Genomic DNA, 18,544 nt, shown 5'->3' with positions numbered 1-18,544 from the left:
CAGCACTGTTTACAATAGTCAGAATCTGGAAAAAAACCCAAGTACCTGAGAACAGATGATTGGTTAAAGAAACTTTGGTATATCTACACAATGGAATACTATGCAACTGTTAGAAAGAATAAAGTCATGAAATTTGCATATAAGTGGATCAATATGGAGAGTATCACATTAAGTGAAATGAGTCAGAAAAAGAGGGACAGACACAGAAAGATTGCATTCATTTGTGAAATATAAAGTAACAGAATGCGAGACTTACCCCCAAGAATAGTAAAGATGTGTACCAGGAGGATTGCTTCATGGCTTGGAAGCTGGCCTTGCATGCTGGGGGAAAAGGCAGCTCACATAGAGATGGGCTCACCAAGTAAATGGTGCTTGAAGTGCCTGCTCAGGATGGGAGATGAGAGCTGAAAGTAGACTATAGACGTAATACCTCTACTGTAAACCATAATAGCCAAAAGGAGAGAGAGAGAGAAATGGAATGCCCTGCCACAGAGGTGGAGTAGGAGGATACTGGGATCATTGGTGGTGGAGAATGGGTACTGGTGGAGGGATGGGTACTCGATCATTGTATGACTGAAACGTAAGCATGAAAGTTTGTAAGTCTGTAACTGTACCTAACGGTGACTCATTTAAAAATAAAAATAAAAATAATTTAAATAAATAACATTGAAAAGTAAAAAAATGAGTTTTAAATGATTTTATAAAGTTTCAAAATTCTAACTGGTTTCAAATTATAGATTCAGCTTTGAAATTATAATTTTAGTGAAACTATAATTTTAGTGAAGTAACATGGAAAGGACTGAACATGTAAAACGTGAACATGTAAAAAACAGTATTATAAAGACAGTGTAACAAGATGTAATGGATCTAAAAAATTGCAAGCTATGTACAATTAGCAGTGAATTTCATGAAAGAGGAGAGAGAGAGAGTCTGGGCCTGTAGGCCAAATACAAAGCTAAGATGGAGCAGGAGTGAGGGATGAGAAAAAAAAAATAAAGAGGGGAACTAAAAATATTGCAAAGACAGGGCTAGCTAATGTTAGCCAATGAGACTAACTCCAGGCCATTTTAGGTTGTTTTTAAAGCAATGGGGAGGAGTTTGACCTTTTTGAATAACAGGTTGGTGTCATCAAATCATGCTTTTGTGAAAGTGGCAGATGCGTACAACAGGTTCCAGGAGAATGAACTGGCAGCAAAGAAACTGACAGCAAAGCTACTGCCAATACACAGAGAACAAGAGGTTTAGGGGAAAAATAAAATATAAGGGTAGAATCAAAAACCCTTGGTAATTAGTTGGTTATACATGTAGAGTAAGGTAACAGAAGATATCGCACATGACGTTGCCTGCTGAAAATTTAGCTGATAGAAACATATAAATAAAACAAGAACTGGAGAAATAAGAAAAAAAATGAATTTAAATCTGGGTATACTGTTTTAGATATGATGACGATACCCAAATAGAACTGCCTTGAAAAGCAATAGGAAATTTAGATCTAGAGCTCAGAAAAGAAAGCATAGTCCTAGAAAAAGGATTTCGTATGAAATATTTGAACTATTTCGAAGTTCTTTAAAGAATGATTTCCTTTCACATCTTTAAATGTTTCTTGAAACCTAGAGCAACCGGAATAGTATCATTCTGTGTGCAGGAAAGATAGTAGAGTGGTTAGGGTGCCTTCTTGCACACAGCTGACTTGGGTTGGATCCTCAGCACCCCATATGGTCCCCTGGTACTACCAGGAGTGATCCTTGTGTGAAAAGCCAGGAGTAAGCCCTGAACACCACTGGGTGTGTCTTCAAAATAAAGCAAAACATTTTGTGACTAATTATAAGTTCTCATCTCAAATAACACCCAGTGGTTGAACCTTCACTGTATATTCCTAAAACCTGCTGCACTTAAATCCTGAAATCTCAGCACTTAAAATGATCCATTGATTCTTTTTCAGCAGGTCCGACTTTAGGGGGGAGAAACTCCAAACAATAATAGTGGGCTTTGTTGAAATATTGAATGTAATCAAAGTAAAGTGAAATTTATCAGTTACACAGGTGGGGGCATGGGGGGCTAGGGATGTGGGGGGCCGGGGTGGAGCTATACTGTGATTCTTGGTGGTGGAATATGTGCACTGGTGAAGGGATGGGTATTCGAGCACTGTATAACTGAGACTTAAACCTGAAAACTTTGTAACTTTCCACATGGTGACTCAATAGAAAAAATTTTTTAAAAAATGATCCATTGAAATCAAGTTATAGGAAGGTGGTAGGCCCTAAGAACAAGCCACAACTTCCTGCTGTTTCCTAAGTGGCCCTGAATCCAATTTAAACAAGGAAGACCTATTTTTGATGCAGCTAATTTTGAATCACCAATGCTTAGAAAAATCACTGAAAGATTCAAAATTTCACTCTAGATAAATCTTGTTTGATAATCACACAAGCTTTACAAAAACCCTTCTACTTCAAATCAAAGGGTAACTTAAGAGTCCATGGAATAAAGTCCTATTTTGAAATGACCCTTACCTAGAAACTAAACCCTATCCTTCCCCGATAAGTTACCAGCACCAACTCCAATTCCAGATGAAGCATACACACACACACACACACACACACACACACACACACACACACACACACACACACACACACACCACAATAGCTTCATCTCCCAAGTCACAGAGTCACAGACCTGGGCTTCTTAAGCTTTTCATTTGTCTGGTTTTTTACAAGAGATTCAACACGGAAGGTACCACTAGAAAACACCTTTTTGGCATTGCATGCGCAGAAACTTTTACTGTTGCTACATTTTTTGCAATATGCCCAAATGGGGTCACGACCACTTTAAGATACTAGTCTGACCACATAGGTCAGGTAAAGGCTGTCTCCCCCCTACCCCCATTTGCTAGTTATCCTCCAAGTAACTTGCATTTATTGAGTTCTTATGTTCCAATATTTCTATCTTCCTATTCAATCCTCTGAATAGTCTATTGAGGCAAGTTCTTGTCCATCCTCAAACTTTCCTGGCTTAGGTAGAGATTAGTCACTCACGTGTATTTCCTTCTTGGTTCTAACTAAAAGTATAGAAATACAGGGAACTGCTAAGCAGAAAGGAGTCAAAGAATTCCCTTCGTTTATGAAGGCCTAATCACTGCTAACTCCAGGGTGCCTTACTGTATTGAAGAAAGCAGTAAGGAACTGAAGCCAAAACCACCTCTCTACTATCACCAGTCGGTTTTGAATCTTAGGCTCAACAGTGGAATGACTGCAGGCTAACTCTTGCAATAAATACATGCAGAGCCTGCAGAGATAAGATGGACAGAGGCTCATATCAGAGACCCATCATCAGCAGAGAAGAACATGCCGGGAATCTCAGGAAATGGTTTCTAGAAAGCAGGCACTGTGCCGAGCCTGTTTACTTGACAGAGTACACTGTTTCTAGCAATCTGCCAAGGAGGAAGTCCTATTTTTTGCTTTTCAAGCTTGCTTATTTTTCCAGCAGAGCTACCCCTCCACTGAAATTTCTTAGGAAGGATGAAACACTCCCAGTGACCTGAACATACTCCACACTGAAAATAACAGAATCTTAAGGGCACAATGTTTTGTGATGTTTTCCAGGCAATTTCAAGGTGCAGTCTAGGCTGAGAATCATTCTATAAGCCCAGGTACTCTAAGATCCTGCAAAAGCCTTTTCTGAGTGGCTATTTTATGCTGAACAATTTATGTAATTCTTAAACTCTATGACACAGGTACAACATCCAGCATTTCACAGATGGGAAAAGCAGGGCTTGGAAAGCTAAGTGATAGTCCTGGAATTACAAATTTAGTATGCTATTTATCTTCCAAGCTGAAATTTGAACCACTGATGTTTTATGGTACTTTTATCCCCAAGTCATTCCAACCTGCTAACGTGATCCTCTTTTCCAAATAGTCCCTTCCAATACTTTTTATTGTTTTCATGATTTTTATGATTTTTTAAGGCCAAATATCTGATGAGCTCAGGGCTTAGTCCTCATTCTTTGCTCCGGGATCACTCCTGGTAGGGCTCGAGGGACCATCTGGAGTGCCAGGGATAGAGTCTGGATTGGTCACATGCAAGGCAAGCACCTTAATCTGCTGTATTCTCCAGCGGAAATACTCCTTTCTTGAAGAGAATGTAAATTCCTTTTTGTGAACTCTTAGAAGGAATAGTGTTTTCGACTTTTGTAGAAATTTGGAAAAGGTGCCAGGAAGCAATGAAAGTCATAGTTAAAAATTGGCAAGCAGCGAAAATCAAATCACCTCTCATTTTTAAACAGAATCATCTTTTACAGTTTCAGAGAGCCAAACAAAGCGTCTTTTGTGATGCTACGAAAACGACATAGCACTATCTATGCAGGTAAAGCTAAGACCTGTGAAGAAAAGTGCCAGGGAGATCATGGGAACAAGAGACAAAAATTGCTGGTGAACATACCAGTAGCAATACAAGCTGGGTAGAGAAAAACAAAGCTGAAAGCCAGGGAGAGGCTGCAAGGCTAGAGGAGAGGTGAGGTAAAGTTCATATCCTGAGTCACTGAGTCAAATGAAAGGTTATGCTTTAGCCAGTAATTTTTTGCTTATGATGGTGGGGGGTCCTGAGCCACACCCAATGGCACTCAGTTCCTGTACTCAGGGATCACTCTTGGTGGTGTTCAGGGGACCGTATGGGGTGCCAGGCTTTTAACAGGGTCAGTTGTGTGCCAGATATGTGCCTTACCCACTGTTACCTCAGGCTTACTCTTAGCTCTGTACTGAGATGTTTTAAAAGATGAAGATAAAACCGAGAAAATTTTCTCTCATTTAACATCTTGTTCAAGGAACACTCCTGGCAGTGCTCAGGGTACCTAGATGGTGCCAGCAGTCCAATCCAGGCAAGCACCTTCTCTGGTATCTCTCTAGTCCTCATTTCAGTTTTAATAACCCTCTGCAAAGGTAAAAGTATAAATTGAATGTTGCTTTTACGCATGTGTTCAAAGTATGGAGAGGTTCATGTCAAATATGATATTATACCAGTATAAATTTTAGTGCTGAGCAAACTTCAGTAACTCATAGCTTCTTCTATAGAGCAAATAAGCAATCTTTCTTTTGTACCTTAATATTTTCACACAGTGGATTTGTAGTATGTTGCCATATATAATTCAACCCAAAGGAAAAACATCTCATTCTAATACTGTTGAAATACCTGAGAAACAGGGAAGTAAAAAAAAAAAAAAAAAAACCTATACAGATGATTTCTTGTTTTCTCTTTCCAAGGTATGATTTCTTAACCCCCTATGAGCACAGGGCTCAAAGGTAGACAATAGGACTCCACCCACCTGTGCCAAGACAGAGCTGCAAGGAGCTTGTGAAATAACAATTGACAGCTCTGAATCTGCACCCATTACCTATGATGCTGGGAAATGTCAGGCACTGTTGCAAGAGACAAAATCCTCACTGCGACACTGAGGTAAGTCTGACGATGACAGATTATCAAAGATGAAAGAGCTTAGAAAGAGGGACAGAGCTAGGGCCACAAACCAACATGCTTTATAGACTGCTTTTCAGTCTTGAGGAGAAGTTGGTATCAGTTTAAACATAGAAGTTTAAATTTTCACATGCCAGTCATACTATGTATTGTCATTTACAATCATTGGATATGTAAATTTTAACAGTACAGTCTGCAGTATAGTGATGTCTTTGGAAGAGAAAAGCAAACTCTCAATTGATTTGTTGTATGCCATGCTACTCTTCACATATGTGTGTCTCAATTCACCTGCAAGCAATTGATCAACTCTCAATCCCCCAACACACAGTAACCTTCAGATAACCTTGGAACACATTACTATTAAATTCAAAATGCTAGCATATCATGGCCAAGTAAGCAGTGTCATTTGAATAAGCTCCTCTAGAATTATTCTGCCATCTTTATTCTATCACTTTACCTGTTTTTGCTATTCCAAAGCAATTTTGAAATAATTTTTTGCTTGAAAAGATGTAGACCTTACATCATTTAATGGACGTTAGGAATCATTAACCATTTTAAAATATACTTCATAAGTTACCATAAAAAAATGGAAATATTTTACTTTGAGGGTTTGTTTTCATGTATGAAGTAGAGAATTAGTATACTGATTTTGCTGTTCCTAAATTTATTTGGCCTACCACCCTTTTCAGAAAATCCCCTCCAACCCCTGCCTCCCCTCACTCCATCCCGAAATCTACCTTCTTTAAGCAAATAAAACAGAAAGCGCTCCGCCCCTCAACGGCACCTCTGGATTTCAGGACCCCAGGAAAGTTGTTGAAGAGTTATCCTCCACTTTGATTAAAAACTGACTTAATTCAAAGTGATTACATGGTTTGAGACAGCTGAAAAAGTTCACATTGAATGAAAAATGATCATGTTTTCAAAACGAAAAGTCTTTCCCAGAAGAGGAAGGTCTGCGATGCAGCATGCTTAAGATAGCAACCACAGCACCTATTCCCACCAGGTTTATGACGCGCCTTCCTAACAAGGATGCTGCTACTAAGACTGGCCTGCAAACATCCAATCATCACAACCACTGGCAGCTGAGGTAACAGAAAACAAAATCACTATTCCTGGAACAAGCCAGTGATATTGGCCAATGATTTCAAAATCCTGTTTGCTGGCCCGAGAGACAGTATAAGGTAAGGCATATGCCTTGCATGGCGCCGACTGATTCACTCCCCAGTCCCACCACACCATCTCCCAAGAATCACTGGGAGCAATTCTGCAGCAGCCTCCCACCCCACACTTCCAGGACACTGGGGCAGTTTGGGAAACCCCTGGCACTGAGACGAGCACTGCATCCTCAGGTCCTCTGCATTGAACCACCAGGTTAGCGGAGAATTACTGGCAAGGGCCCTCAGGACGCTTGAGTTCCATCTAAAAGCCCGTCAAAATAAATAAAAAATTAAATTCCATTCCCATTATCTTGTTTGTTTCAAGAGAAAGTGCTGGTAAGCAATAAAACTTCAGGAATTAAGAACAGGTTGAAAACTAAATGACAGCCACTTCACGGGCAATTATACGCTAAGAGTAACAGAGACTCTGTACTAAGACACTGACATGATTATTTCCTTAATACTGAACACATGTGTCCAACCAATAAAGGACTTTATGAAAAATTAGTCACATTCAGAGTAGTACATAAGAGATTTCTAAAAACTCTGGAAATGTTTAAAAATTCTGAAATTACAAAGGTATTCTGATTTTCAACTGCGGGCAAGATGTTCCAGGGTCCCAACTCCAAACATAAAGACAAGGCTATAAAGCAACAACACATTTTTCAAAGCCAAAATAATCTCCACTCACAATCCTGTACTTCTTTATCCTAATGTACTAACACATAAATGAACTCAATAAACAACACAGATCTCTTTTCATTTTTTATTTTTTAAAAAAGACAGATTTAGGACAGTGTAAGAAATTACTGTTACATTGTTTTAAAATCTGTCAAGTGCTATAGTAATGGAATAAATAAATAAGATTTCTTAAAAGTTCAATGTTTATAGACGTTTATAAAAAAATGACTGAATTAGGAGACATTAAATAATTTTGATACAACCAGGAATGGATTCAGGCAAGGAAAGGCACATCATTTCACCACAAGAAATAAAGACCATAGTTGGAAGTTGCTAACCAGCCAAAGCTTTAGGTCTTGTGGTAGTTTTCCTAGCTCTGGAGGGTCAGTGTCGAGGAACTTTTTATGGTACTTAGCTGGAATAAACTGACAACAGTTGGGGAAGTACTTTGTGATCCAATGTACTCTTAAAAAAAAAAAAGAGGGGGAAGGGTGAGGGGAAGAAGCACAAGGTTTGAAGAAGAAAGGAGCAAAACGCAAAAATTATTTTATGGTACTGAAAATCCAACTAAAATGGAGTTAAACAAAGGTAATCCTCTTGTCTGGTTGAACTGGAATTCTTGCAATTACAAAATTAGAATTTCAAGTAATCACTGTTTTTTCACTTCCTTTCTTATAGACAGACACAGTGGAGATAAACAGTTACCTTATTCCACTTCTGATGAAGCTACGAGTGAATACTTAAGGAAACGATTCTTAGATAACTTCCCTATTTAATACAGCTGAAGTCTTTGAAAACCGAATAGCTGTGGCTGACCGGCTATCTACAATAATGAAGTGAACATAAAGGTTTGAACACTAGAAGAGGTTTCCAAAGAAACAAAATGTTTCCAGTTAAACAGATACAGTTACATTAGTGAAAAACCTCAACAGACATCAGAACAACATCTGGGTCCATTTCCACTATCAATTTTCTTTCACAACAATATGCCAAGTGTCATCCCATTTCTTTCACTTCAGGCTGAACCAAGATTAGTTTGCAAGATGGAATCAATCCAGATGTGTCAATTTTAGTCTGATTAATAATGGAGTTAGTGTATATAAATAAAATGGATTTTCCAGGATAAAAGGGTTCACTCACAAAGTTTTAAAAACAGTTTGGGCAGGAGATGAGTGAAAACATGAATATTCAAAAATAAAATAGACAACTGTGAAGCAAGTAGCTTCCTTCTCACGCCACACGATAGGCCTTCATTAACGTGTACTCTTTCCGGTTGGTATGGGCGGCCCAGATGAAGAGAGCTGACGCCATGAACTGTAGGGGAGCTGACACACACGCCAGGTAGAAGGACCATCCGAACTCCCCAAACACATTTTCGGGCAGCACTAGCTTCTGGTGGAGAAGTTCAATTCCAGCAACGTAACAACTGACTGAGCCCAGCGTACAAAGACCTTAAGGTGAAGTTTGGAAAACAACAAAACAAAGCCAGGTAAGTATATGGTCTGAGCAGTCTGTCTGCTGCCTGTGACAGGCAGTCACCTGCGAATATGCAAGAATCAACTCTTAGTTCTTAAAGAGACCGGAAAAACAAAAAAGTGGCCACCATGACAAGACTCACCTGCAAGGAGATGCAGAACGCCTGTGGCAATTGCAGGATACAAGCTTCGGCAGATGCAAGCACAAAGTCCAATCAGAGCCCCAAAGAACATCAAGCCTAGGCTGACGAAAGGTAAGAGAAACTGGCACCGCCAAAGATCTGGTTTTAAAAAAGGAGAGAGAAAAGGAAACGTTACCATGATTTCCAACGGTTTTCCTACAATAATGGGAAGAAAGTGGATGATTTTATAACGCATCCCACTTCAACGTTAAATTAACTTATTAGCAACGGATTAGTGTTTAGTAAACTAAACATCAAACTCTGGATGGGGCTGCACTTTTCAAGTGTGCTGGGGGGGATATTATTGTTAAGATTATTGGATATTGGGGAGGGCTGTGATGATTAATCAGTTTGGCAATTATACTTTATAATTTTACAAATTTATCATCATCTCCTCACATGCCAATTCATTGCTTCCTAACCCATCTTCCAGAAAGGGAGTGGGGGACGGGGGTTCCCACCATGGCAATTCTCCTGGCCAAAGATTCAGGACAAGGGCCTGAGGATGCAGTGTAATGCTGCCCTGGCCAGGCCTTGAGGAACTGTGAATTACAATGCTGTTAATGACATTTCCTGCAGTTTCCTGCATGCACCCTCCAGACACCATATACTCCAGTCTGCTGCTTCTCTCCACTATTGTCATTGCCACAAGCTCCCTTCCCACAACACCCTCCTTTTCTAAATTGATGTTCTGGTTTTTAGGGCACACCTGGCAGTGCTCTGGACTTACTCTTTGCTCTGTGCTCAGGAATCACTTCTGGGTGGGATCTGGGGACCATACGGAGTGCTAGGGATGGACCTGGGTCAGTCACATGCAAGGCAAATTCCCTGCCCAATGTACTATCTCTCTGGCCCCATATTAAGTTTAGTTCTATAGTCCAGTTCTTCAAGTTATTTGACTTTGACCTTGGTTAGTCCCATGTCATATTTCTTTGGATCCCATATACAATATTGACATAATTCTACCTGTCCTCCTCTTAAAAAAAAATTTACTGAATCACCATGAGTTACAAAGTTGCAAAAATACTTATGATTGAGTTTCAGGCATATAATGTTCCAATCCTTTCCCAAGTGTCCCCTTACCTTCCAGCAATGAATCATTCCCCCACCCGGACCCCTTGTCCTGCCTCTATCCCTGTCTTCATATGGCATAATACTCTCCAGTTTTATCCAAATTAAATGATTTCATCTTTTCTATACCTGAGCAGTATTTGTGTGTGTGCATATAAATATATACACAATTTATTTTTGATTTGGGGGTCACCTGGATGTGCCTGGAGCTTACTCCTGGTGAAGCTCAGGGACCACATGTGGTACCCGGGAATAAAGCCAGGTTGGTTGGGTGCATTGCATACAAGGCAAACACATTACCCATTGTATTCTCTCTCTCTTGCCCCTATAACACAATTTCTTTATCCAACTGCTCTTAAACAATTGGGTTGTTCCCAGATCTTGACTATTGTGAACAGTGCTGCAATGAACCAAGGAGCACAAATGGTCTTTTCAAAAGTTCTGGGGCCCTTGGGGTAGATGACAAGAAACAGAATTGTTGAGCTGTATGGAAGCTCAAGTCTTAGTTTTCTGGGAAGTCTCCACGTTGTTTTCTAGAGACTGAACCAGGTGACCTTCGCACCACCTGTGGATGAGGGTCCTCTTTTCTCCACATCCACACCAGCACTCTTTGTTCTTTTTAATCTGTGCTGATCTCAGTAACATTAGCTGATATTGTTGTTTGAACTGCATTTCCCTGATTATAAGTGATGGAAAGTATATCTATTTTTTTTCCATATGGCACCTCGTGGCCATCTGCATGTCTTCTTGAGGAAGTTTCCGCTCTCTCCATTTTTGATAAGATCCTGTAATTTTTTTTTGTTGCTATATTTTACAAGTGCTTTATATATCTTGGATAGTAAGCCTTTGTCAGATAAGTGGTAGGGAAACATTTCCCTGTATTATGGAGAGTGTCTCTTAATTCTAGTTAGCGATTCTTGTGTAGTATCGAAGCATCTCGATTTGATGCAATCCCATTTGTTATCTCTGCTTCTGTTTACTTCAGTCACTGAAGATGCAAGAGTGCTGCCTACTTTTCCTCTATGTTGAGGCTGATATAGAGGTCTTTCACCCATTTTTGAACTAACTTTCTTGCTTTGTAGCAACAACACAAGGCTGTGCTCAAAGATGATTCCGTTGGTGCTTGTGGGACCATCTGCAGTATTGGGGATCAAATCCTGGTGTGTTGAGTTTACTCCTGGCTCTGTATTCAGGGATCACTTCTGGCAGTATTCAGGACACCAGGGATCACAATGAGCCAACTGTGTGGGAGGCAAGCGCTTTATCAGCCATGCTATCTCTCTGGCCCTGCTATCACTGTATCACTGTCATCCCGATGCTCATCGATTTGTTCGAGCATACACCAGTAACGTCTCCATTGTGAGACTTGTTACTGTTTTTGGCATATCCAATATGCCACAGGTAGCTTGCCAGGCTTTGCCGTGCGGGCTGGATACTCTTGGTAACTTGCTGGGTTCTCCGAGAGGGAAAGAGGAATCAAACCTGGGTCAGCCAAGTACAAGGCTTTTAATGCTGGTGTTACTTTCTGGAAGTACTTAAGTCTTTTCACTTCCTTTCAAACTGTTAATAAATTTCCTCCTATACATTTGCGACTTAAAACTGCATACCTGCCATTTAGTCACTATTTACTCTCACAACATGGTCATTCTTCCAGACAAGCGCCAGCAAATCTCTGTATCATTGAAACTAGATGCAAATATTTCCTGGGAAACCTGGGCCATTAAGAAACACAATTCTACAAATACTTTCATTTGTTTTTGACATTTACACTTCTGTTACTGCCACCTAAGAGGGAACACTTTTTGGCAGGCCTAATGTTCAGTTGACTCAGAGTTAGCAATCAATTTCCTTTCACACTTCCCTGCATCAATTCAGGTTGAAGTGTTTAACTCATATAAAGGAATTTATTACTTATCCCTATTAAATTTACTCTCCATTTAATGGACTCGTTAATAACACCGTTGGGGGTACTTAGATTCTGTCACACAATGCATTAGTTGCCTCACAATTCCATATTTGAAATCTGGTAAGTATGCACCTTCTAAAATGTATTAATAGAAATAGCGGGAGGGAAAACTCAGGATATTAGTGATGGGAAATGTACACTGGTGAAGGAACAGGTGTTGGAACACTGAATGATTAAAGCCAAATCATGAACAACTTTGTAACTGTGCATCTCATGGTGATTCATAGAAAAGTAGCACACTGTAGCACTGTTGTCCTGTTGTTTATCGATTTGCTCAAGCGGGCACCAGTAATGTCTCCATTGTGAGACTTGTTGTTATTGTTTTTGGCATACCCAATATACCACGAGGAGCTTGCCAGGCTCTGCAGTGCGGTCAGGATACTCTCGGAAGCTTGCCAGGCTCTCCAAGAGGGATGGAGGAATCGAACCTGGGTCGGCCGCATGCAAGGCAAACGCCCTACCTGCTGTGCTATCACTCCAGTCCCATAAAAAAGTGAAAAATAAAAATAAAATATATTAGCAGGAAAAAAGTTCACTGGAACACATCCAGAGATCTTATTTCAAGATATTTTATTTTATTCCCCCAACAGACTTCTAGAAAAGCAAATAAAATTCCATCCTTTTGGGGGCACCAAGAAGGTAGTTCAAAAAGCTGGCGGGCATGCTGTGTATAAGGAAGGCGTGGATTCAATCCCTGACACTGGACAGTTTCCCTGACCACTCCGTCAATACAGCCCAAAATTTTTTAAATTAAAAAAATTTTTTAATTCTCCCCCTTCTCCCCCAAAATGTTCTGCTTGGATCAAAGTACTCACAGGTCCGAAGCAAATCAATCCCACTGTTATGGTTTCCAGGATCAACAAACTTCTCCATGAACTGCTCATTCAGTGTGAAACTAACGCATTTTGTGGCCATATCAAAGGGCTCTGAAACAAAAAATGACAATTGCTCATTTTATTTATTTTTAATTTTTTCTTTACAATTGCTTATTTTAAATTGAAAGCATCCAATATCTTTTAGTAATTACTCTCTAAAATATAAACTGACATAGAAGAATGTTTCCAACAGAGTCAGCAAACTTTTCGGCCTTAAGACACAGGCAAGATTCATCAATTCAATGGAAGTGATTGGCTGGTGGGGCTTAATCCAGACAAAAGGAAGAAAATGAGTAAAATGAATGAAAATAAGTATGTAAGAGGAGGAAATCAAAGAGGCTCTCCCTCCAAAATAACAGTTAGAAGCCTGCCTTTGCTCAGTGCTATCACTTTGGTCTGAGTTATAAAAAAAATTCCCTCATCTGAATTATATAGGAGCCTAATAACTCGTCTCCAGGCTTCCACTTAAGATGGCTTTCAATACATCAGCATCAACATACGTAACCAGATCATCTATCCTTTACAGCCCCCACCCCCCCGCCCCCAACCCTCACATGCTCCAACCCAAGCTCCAGTTTATCACATCAAGGAGAAAAACCAAAATCCTCACCATTTCTGGAGAGTAGCCCCATCAAGGTGCCCAACTCCCTACTCCCCGGGAACTGAATTTTTCAAAGCATGTGTCATCTTCTAACATATTATAAAACTATATATTCTACTTAGACAGTTATGGTTTATTATCTACACTCTTAGCTCCCCAGAAGTTCTAATTTTTTTGTTTCTAACCTGACTTCTTCCAACCTGGAACAGAAAAGAATACAATAAACACTTGAGTGATAAATGTTTGGTGAAATTAAAGTCTGGAATACTCTGGTCCTTTCATAAGTAGAATCGAACATTTTACAATGAATTTTAATCAACTTTTTCCTCTACCCAGTTTCTTTCCTCCATCTGACTACCCTCCCCATGCAACTATCATCTTTCTGCTACATAATTCAACTCTGTGGTGCTAGAACTGGTCAGTGTTTCCACTAAGAGGCCAAAAGAAACAACCACAAACAGAAACAAACTAAAGTTTTTCCTACAAAGTTTTCCTATGATTTTTCCCCACATAAACAGAAACTGTAAAAGTTTTTTCTACTAAGAAAAAAATGTTTCTTTGTAATGCTAAGAATGAACATAAAATAAACAAGGTAATTTCTTGGGTTTTATTTTTCACTGCAAACTTTTAACCTTCAACTCTGTAAACTTATTTTAACAGTTCCAACTATGCCCATGTTTCAATTCAGAACTGGTTAAATTATACCCTTAAAGGTGGAGGGGAGGGGCTGAAGCAATAGCACAGCAGGTAGAGTGTAGTTTGCCTTGCATGGGGCCAACCCGGGTTCAATTCCCAGCATCCCATATGGACCCCGAGTACCGCCAGGAGTAATTCCTGAGTGCATGAGTCAGGAGTAACCCCTATGCATCTCAGGGTGTGACCCAAAATAAAGAAAAAGGAAAAAAGGGTGTAGGGGAAAGTGATATTTTCTTAAACATGTAACACATAAATACTGTCTTAATTTTATTGTACTTAATCTTGACTATCAATCCTTTTATCACTTAAAATCTTCCAATGTACTTTTCCAATTATCTTTTCATCATGTGCGCTAAGATTAAAACAGTTAATGAGCAAAAAAATACAAAGATTTAAAATAGCTCCTGTATGATCATTATTTGTCCAATCAATATTGAACACCATGGTAATTAATGGAAGTTGGGGAAAGAATATAGCAGAAAGGGAAGGAAAGCAAGCATCCACAAGACGGTTTATACATCACTGGAACTTCATCCTTCTTATTGCATCAATAAGGGACTCAGAACTTTAAAATATCCTTCTGAAGGTGGGCTATACCAACCTGTTTGCTGGGGCCAAGTAATACACCGTCTCCACAACCCCAGGGTGCCATTACATCGGAAAAGTGCATCATTGTAAGTCTTTTCATCTGTCTCATCACTGTCAAAGTCATCCCAGAGGCTTTTGTTCAATTCACTGAAATTTTCTTGAACTGGACCTCGATATTCATACTCATACCAGAAGTCTGTGCCAATGGAGGCTGCCATGTAGATGGTGGAAATGAGGCTAAGTACACAGGCAATGACAAATGCGGTCGCAAAACGGTTATCCATTCTGGCATTCAGACTGCTCTGTTTAAAAGCCGGAGAAAAGAAGTTAGGCTTCAAGGACAAGTAAAGATTATTTTGAAAGAAATATACCACCCTTTATTCCCCCATCCCTTGGCTCTTTAATGTATAATCGTAAGAAATTTAAAAAAAAAAAAAAAAAGCAAGCACATAGTACTCAAATAAGTTCAAAACAAAACTTATTATCATGAAAGTACTTATGCATGCTCACATACCCAGGATGCTACGGAGACAGAGGTCTTGTTCTCTAGTCTATCACCTGCACACTAAAACAGACAACACTGAAATGGACATACACATTACAGGTACAAACAATAGACATGCCCAGCGTCAGCAGGGAACCGTGCATGGATTTTTAAGTGCAGAAAGAATTCTGACCCAAGCTACAGGGCATTGGAGCGTTCCGGGTCTGCATGTGACAAAGGCTTAGAAAGTCGTGCAAATCCACCTCCTGACTCTTAAATCTCCCGAAGGGTAGCTGAAGAGTCCGGAGCTATTTGGGACACAGCTGAGGCTGTTTGCTAATTCCCGGTTGAGGTCGTACTAGGTGCACGGGATGGCAGAGAGAATAACAACCTATAATAATGCAAGTTAGCAATCTGCCCATCAATCCATATGAATGGCCCAAACGTCTTCATCCCCTGCTCGTCTTCACTACTAACTACTCCCCCCACCCCACCCCCGCCTCTTTCCTTCTACTTTTGAACCTCCTCGCTGCAAACTACATGATCCCTCCACCACAACCTCAGAGGGGGAAAAAAAAAAAAAACTCTGAATTAAAAAAAAAAAAAAACAACACTAAAAACTAAACACTCCCAAGGCGTGGACAGGGTTCGGCGGCAGCAGTCAAAGGGCCGCAGGAGAATGACTCAAGGCGGATCGCGCTGAGTCAAACACTGCAAGCGGAGCCCGTGACCGCACCGAACACCTTACAAACGCGCACCCAAAACAGGTTCGCCAACGGGTTGCAGAGTTTGTGAAGATGGGGAAGTGACTCAGGGACCCGATCCGGGCGGCTAGGACCGTGATGGACAGAACTCCCGGTGAAGTTGGGTCTGGATTGGGGTTCCCCGTCACCCTCTTTCATGATAACTACTTGCAAATGACCTTTTAAAAAAAGAGAGAGAGAGAGGCGGGGGGGGGGGGGGGGTTGTCCCGGCACACGGGAGCTGCGCGGCGGCGCTCAGGCCGGACTCGCGGCGCGGTCACGTCCCCGGGCACCGAGAGGTCGGAGGCGCCCGCGGGCCGGGGCGGGGCAGCCTGCGCGGCGGCGGGCGAGGCCCCCGGGGCCCGGGCAGGCCCCTCCCCAGCCCACTGGGCGGAGGGCACGGCCCGGCCGCGCAGCCCCGGCGAGGGCACCGCGCTCCTAACCGCCGGCCCCGCCGAACGGCTACGCGCGAACACCCTCCCCCTCCCGCCCCACCGCCCGCCAAGTCCGCCGACGCGGGTCCCGCTCACTCACCGCCCATCCTCTTGCTCCCGCAGCTTCACCCTCCAGCTCAGACCACGGCACCCTCCTCTCCCCGCGCCTCCTCTGACGCACTTCCCTGCAGAGCCCGCCCCCTCCATAACTCCCGCGCCTCCGCCTCCGCCTCCACCCCGGGCCCGGCCGAGGCGCCGCGCCGAGAGGGCTTGTGGGAGTTGTAGGAAGGGCCGAGGGAAAGCTGCGGGACGCGGAGGAGGGCATGCCCGGCCGCGCGCGGGGCATTGTGGGGCTTGTAGTCCGGGGCCCTGGCGGGGGGGGGGGCGGGGGGGTGGAGTGGGAACCCGCGCAAACGGGAGTTTGGGAGTGATGAGTTCTTCTATTTGACCATGGAAAGGGCCAAGCGTCCCCAATTAAGGCGACCTGTCTTCCGTCATCGCTTTGTCATCTATTATAACTTAAGTTAGTCACATTTATGAGTCGGGCAATTTCCCTGTCACACATCTCATGTCTCTGAAGTATGTGAATTTCCATGCGGTTATACTTTTGAAGGATTAACTCACGGACTCGCCCAGTGGAGATCATTTTCTAGATTCACTGGTCAGCTTTTACAAAGTTGTGAAGGGCAGGCAGTTATCTATTTTGAACAGATGTTCCCAAGAGTTATTTGATCTACTGCCTCCTTTTCGGATTCTGCCCACTTTGGAATTCTGCTCATGTAGAATTGTATATTGTCTGCGTTTCGTGTAATTCATGTTTTTGGTTGCATCGTCTTTATGACAAGGGAAAAGTTTTCTATTGTAGCAAACTTGTCTTTAAAAAAACAAACTACAGCTAGAGAAACAGGTAGGGAGAGATAGTACATGGTTTAAGGAGCGTGCCTTGCACGAGGTGAGATTCCCAGCATTATTGTGGATATGATTCCTCAAGCTGGCCAGAATCTCAGAGCACAGAGTCAGGAGTAACCCTGAGCACCGCACCCCAAGTGGCCCAGAACCAAGAAAACTATGCATATTTTAATCTTAAAAAGGAAAAGTATTGGGACTGGAGAGATAGTATACTGGATATGCACTTGCCTTGCACGAGGCAACCCATGTTCAATACCTGGTGCGGCTTATGGTCCTCTGAGCCCGGCCAGGAATGATCTCTGTGAGCAGAGCCAGGAGTGAGCCTTGAGTACGATGTGAAGAGGGCTCCAAAACAAAACAAAACAAAAAGTACTCAACTATAGTCAATATACCAAATATGGACTAGAGCGATAGCACAGGGGGAAGGGCGTTTCCCTTGCATGCGGCCAACTTAGGTTCAATTCCTTTGTCCCTGTTGGAAAGCCCGGCAAGCCACGGAGAGTATCCTGCCCACGTGGCAGAGCCTGGCAGAGCCTGGCAAGCTATGGGTGGTATTCAATATGCCAAAAATAGTAACAAGTCTCTCAATGGAGATGTTACTGATGCCCACTCAAGCAAATCGATGAACAATGGGATGACAGTGTTACAGTGCTACAGTGCTATACCAGATATGTTTTTTTTTATTTAAATTTTATTGAATCACCATGTGGAGGTTTACATAGTTCTCAGGATTATGTCAGTTATACAATACTCAAACACCCTTCCCTTCACCCGTGCCCATATTCCATCACCAACCACCCCATTATACCTCCCGCCCCCTCCCGCTCCCCCAGTCCCCGCCCTTGTAAGTGATAAGTTTCACTTCGTTTAGGCTTTATCTTGTATACCAGATATGTTAAAAAGCATGAATTAAAAAGTATTTAATTTGGGAAAGCATTGCCTTAAGCAGATAGGGCCTCAGAGATTTCTGTGTAAAACAGAGGCAGCAAAATGGTTCTGAGTCTTTATGTATGGTACAGAAATTAAGAGACAGGGGCCTCTTCCGTGTGGTTTTATGCATCCACCATAAAACCATATGGGTTTTATGCAGATACGTACGAAGACAACTGCCTTAAGAACAGGTCTCTTTAACCCTAACCCATCCCCCCCCCAAGCCTGAGGACTTAATCTTGGCTCAGAAAAAACATGGGAATCCCAAATTGATATTAAAATTTTA

General features: G+C 41.8%; 1 protein-coding gene across 7 annotated transcripts; it reads right to left on the bottom strand.

Moving 5' to 3' along the window:
* Positions 1 to 7,375: 7,375 nt before the first annotated feature.
* CLDND1 (claudin domain containing 1) lies at positions 7,376 to 16,630 on the bottom strand. Of its 7 annotated transcripts, none has more exons than XM_055126521.1 (6): positions 16,520 to 16,626; positions 15,436 to 15,633; positions 14,772 to 15,060; positions 12,814 to 12,924; positions 8,923 to 9,060; positions 7,376 to 8,755 (listed from the first exon to the last, which is right to left on the bottom strand). In XM_055126521.1, the coding sequence occupies exons 3-6, from the start codon at positions 15,040 to 15,042 to the stop codon at positions 8,535 to 8,537; spliced, it is 741 nt and encodes a 246-aa protein (XP_054982496.1). In that variant the 5' UTR covers positions 15,043 to 15,060; positions 15,436 to 15,633; positions 16,520 to 16,626; the 3' UTR covers positions 7,376 to 8,534. The 7 variants fall into 7 exon arrangements, with proteins under 7 accessions (XP_054982496.1, XP_054982499.1, XP_054982493.1 ...); XM_055126524.1 differs by lacking the exon at positions 15,436 to 15,633 and adding an exon at positions 15,273 to 15,323 and having other exon boundaries at positions 16,520 to 16,620; XM_055126518.1 differs by lacking the exon at positions 15,436 to 15,633 and adding an exon at positions 15,273 to 15,316 and having other exon boundaries at positions 16,520 to 16,620.
* Positions 16,631 to 18,544: the final 1,914 nt, after the last annotated feature.

The sequence above is a fragment of the Sorex araneus genome, chromosome 2, assembly GCF_027595985.1.
Source record: "Sorex araneus isolate mSorAra2 chromosome 2, mSorAra2.pri, whole genome shotgun sequence".
NCBI lineage: Eukaryota > Metazoa > Chordata > Mammalia > Eulipotyphla > Soricidae > Sorex > Sorex araneus.
This window is presented reverse-complemented; position numbering and strand designations above follow the sequence as displayed.

What these genes read in the sequence shown, in the direction of transcription:
- CLDND1 (XM_055126518.1), bottom strand. An exon ending in TACTTGGCCCCAGCAAACAG is followed by an intron (nt 12,925 to 14,771) that starts GTTGGTATAGCC and finishes TTTTTGTTTCAG; the next exon opens with AGCCCTTTGATATGGCCACA. An exon ending in CGTTCTGCATCTCCTTGCAG is followed by an intron (nt 8,756 to 8,922) that starts GTGAGTCTTGTC and finishes CTTCACCTTAAG; the next exon opens with GTCTTTGTACGCTGGGCTCA.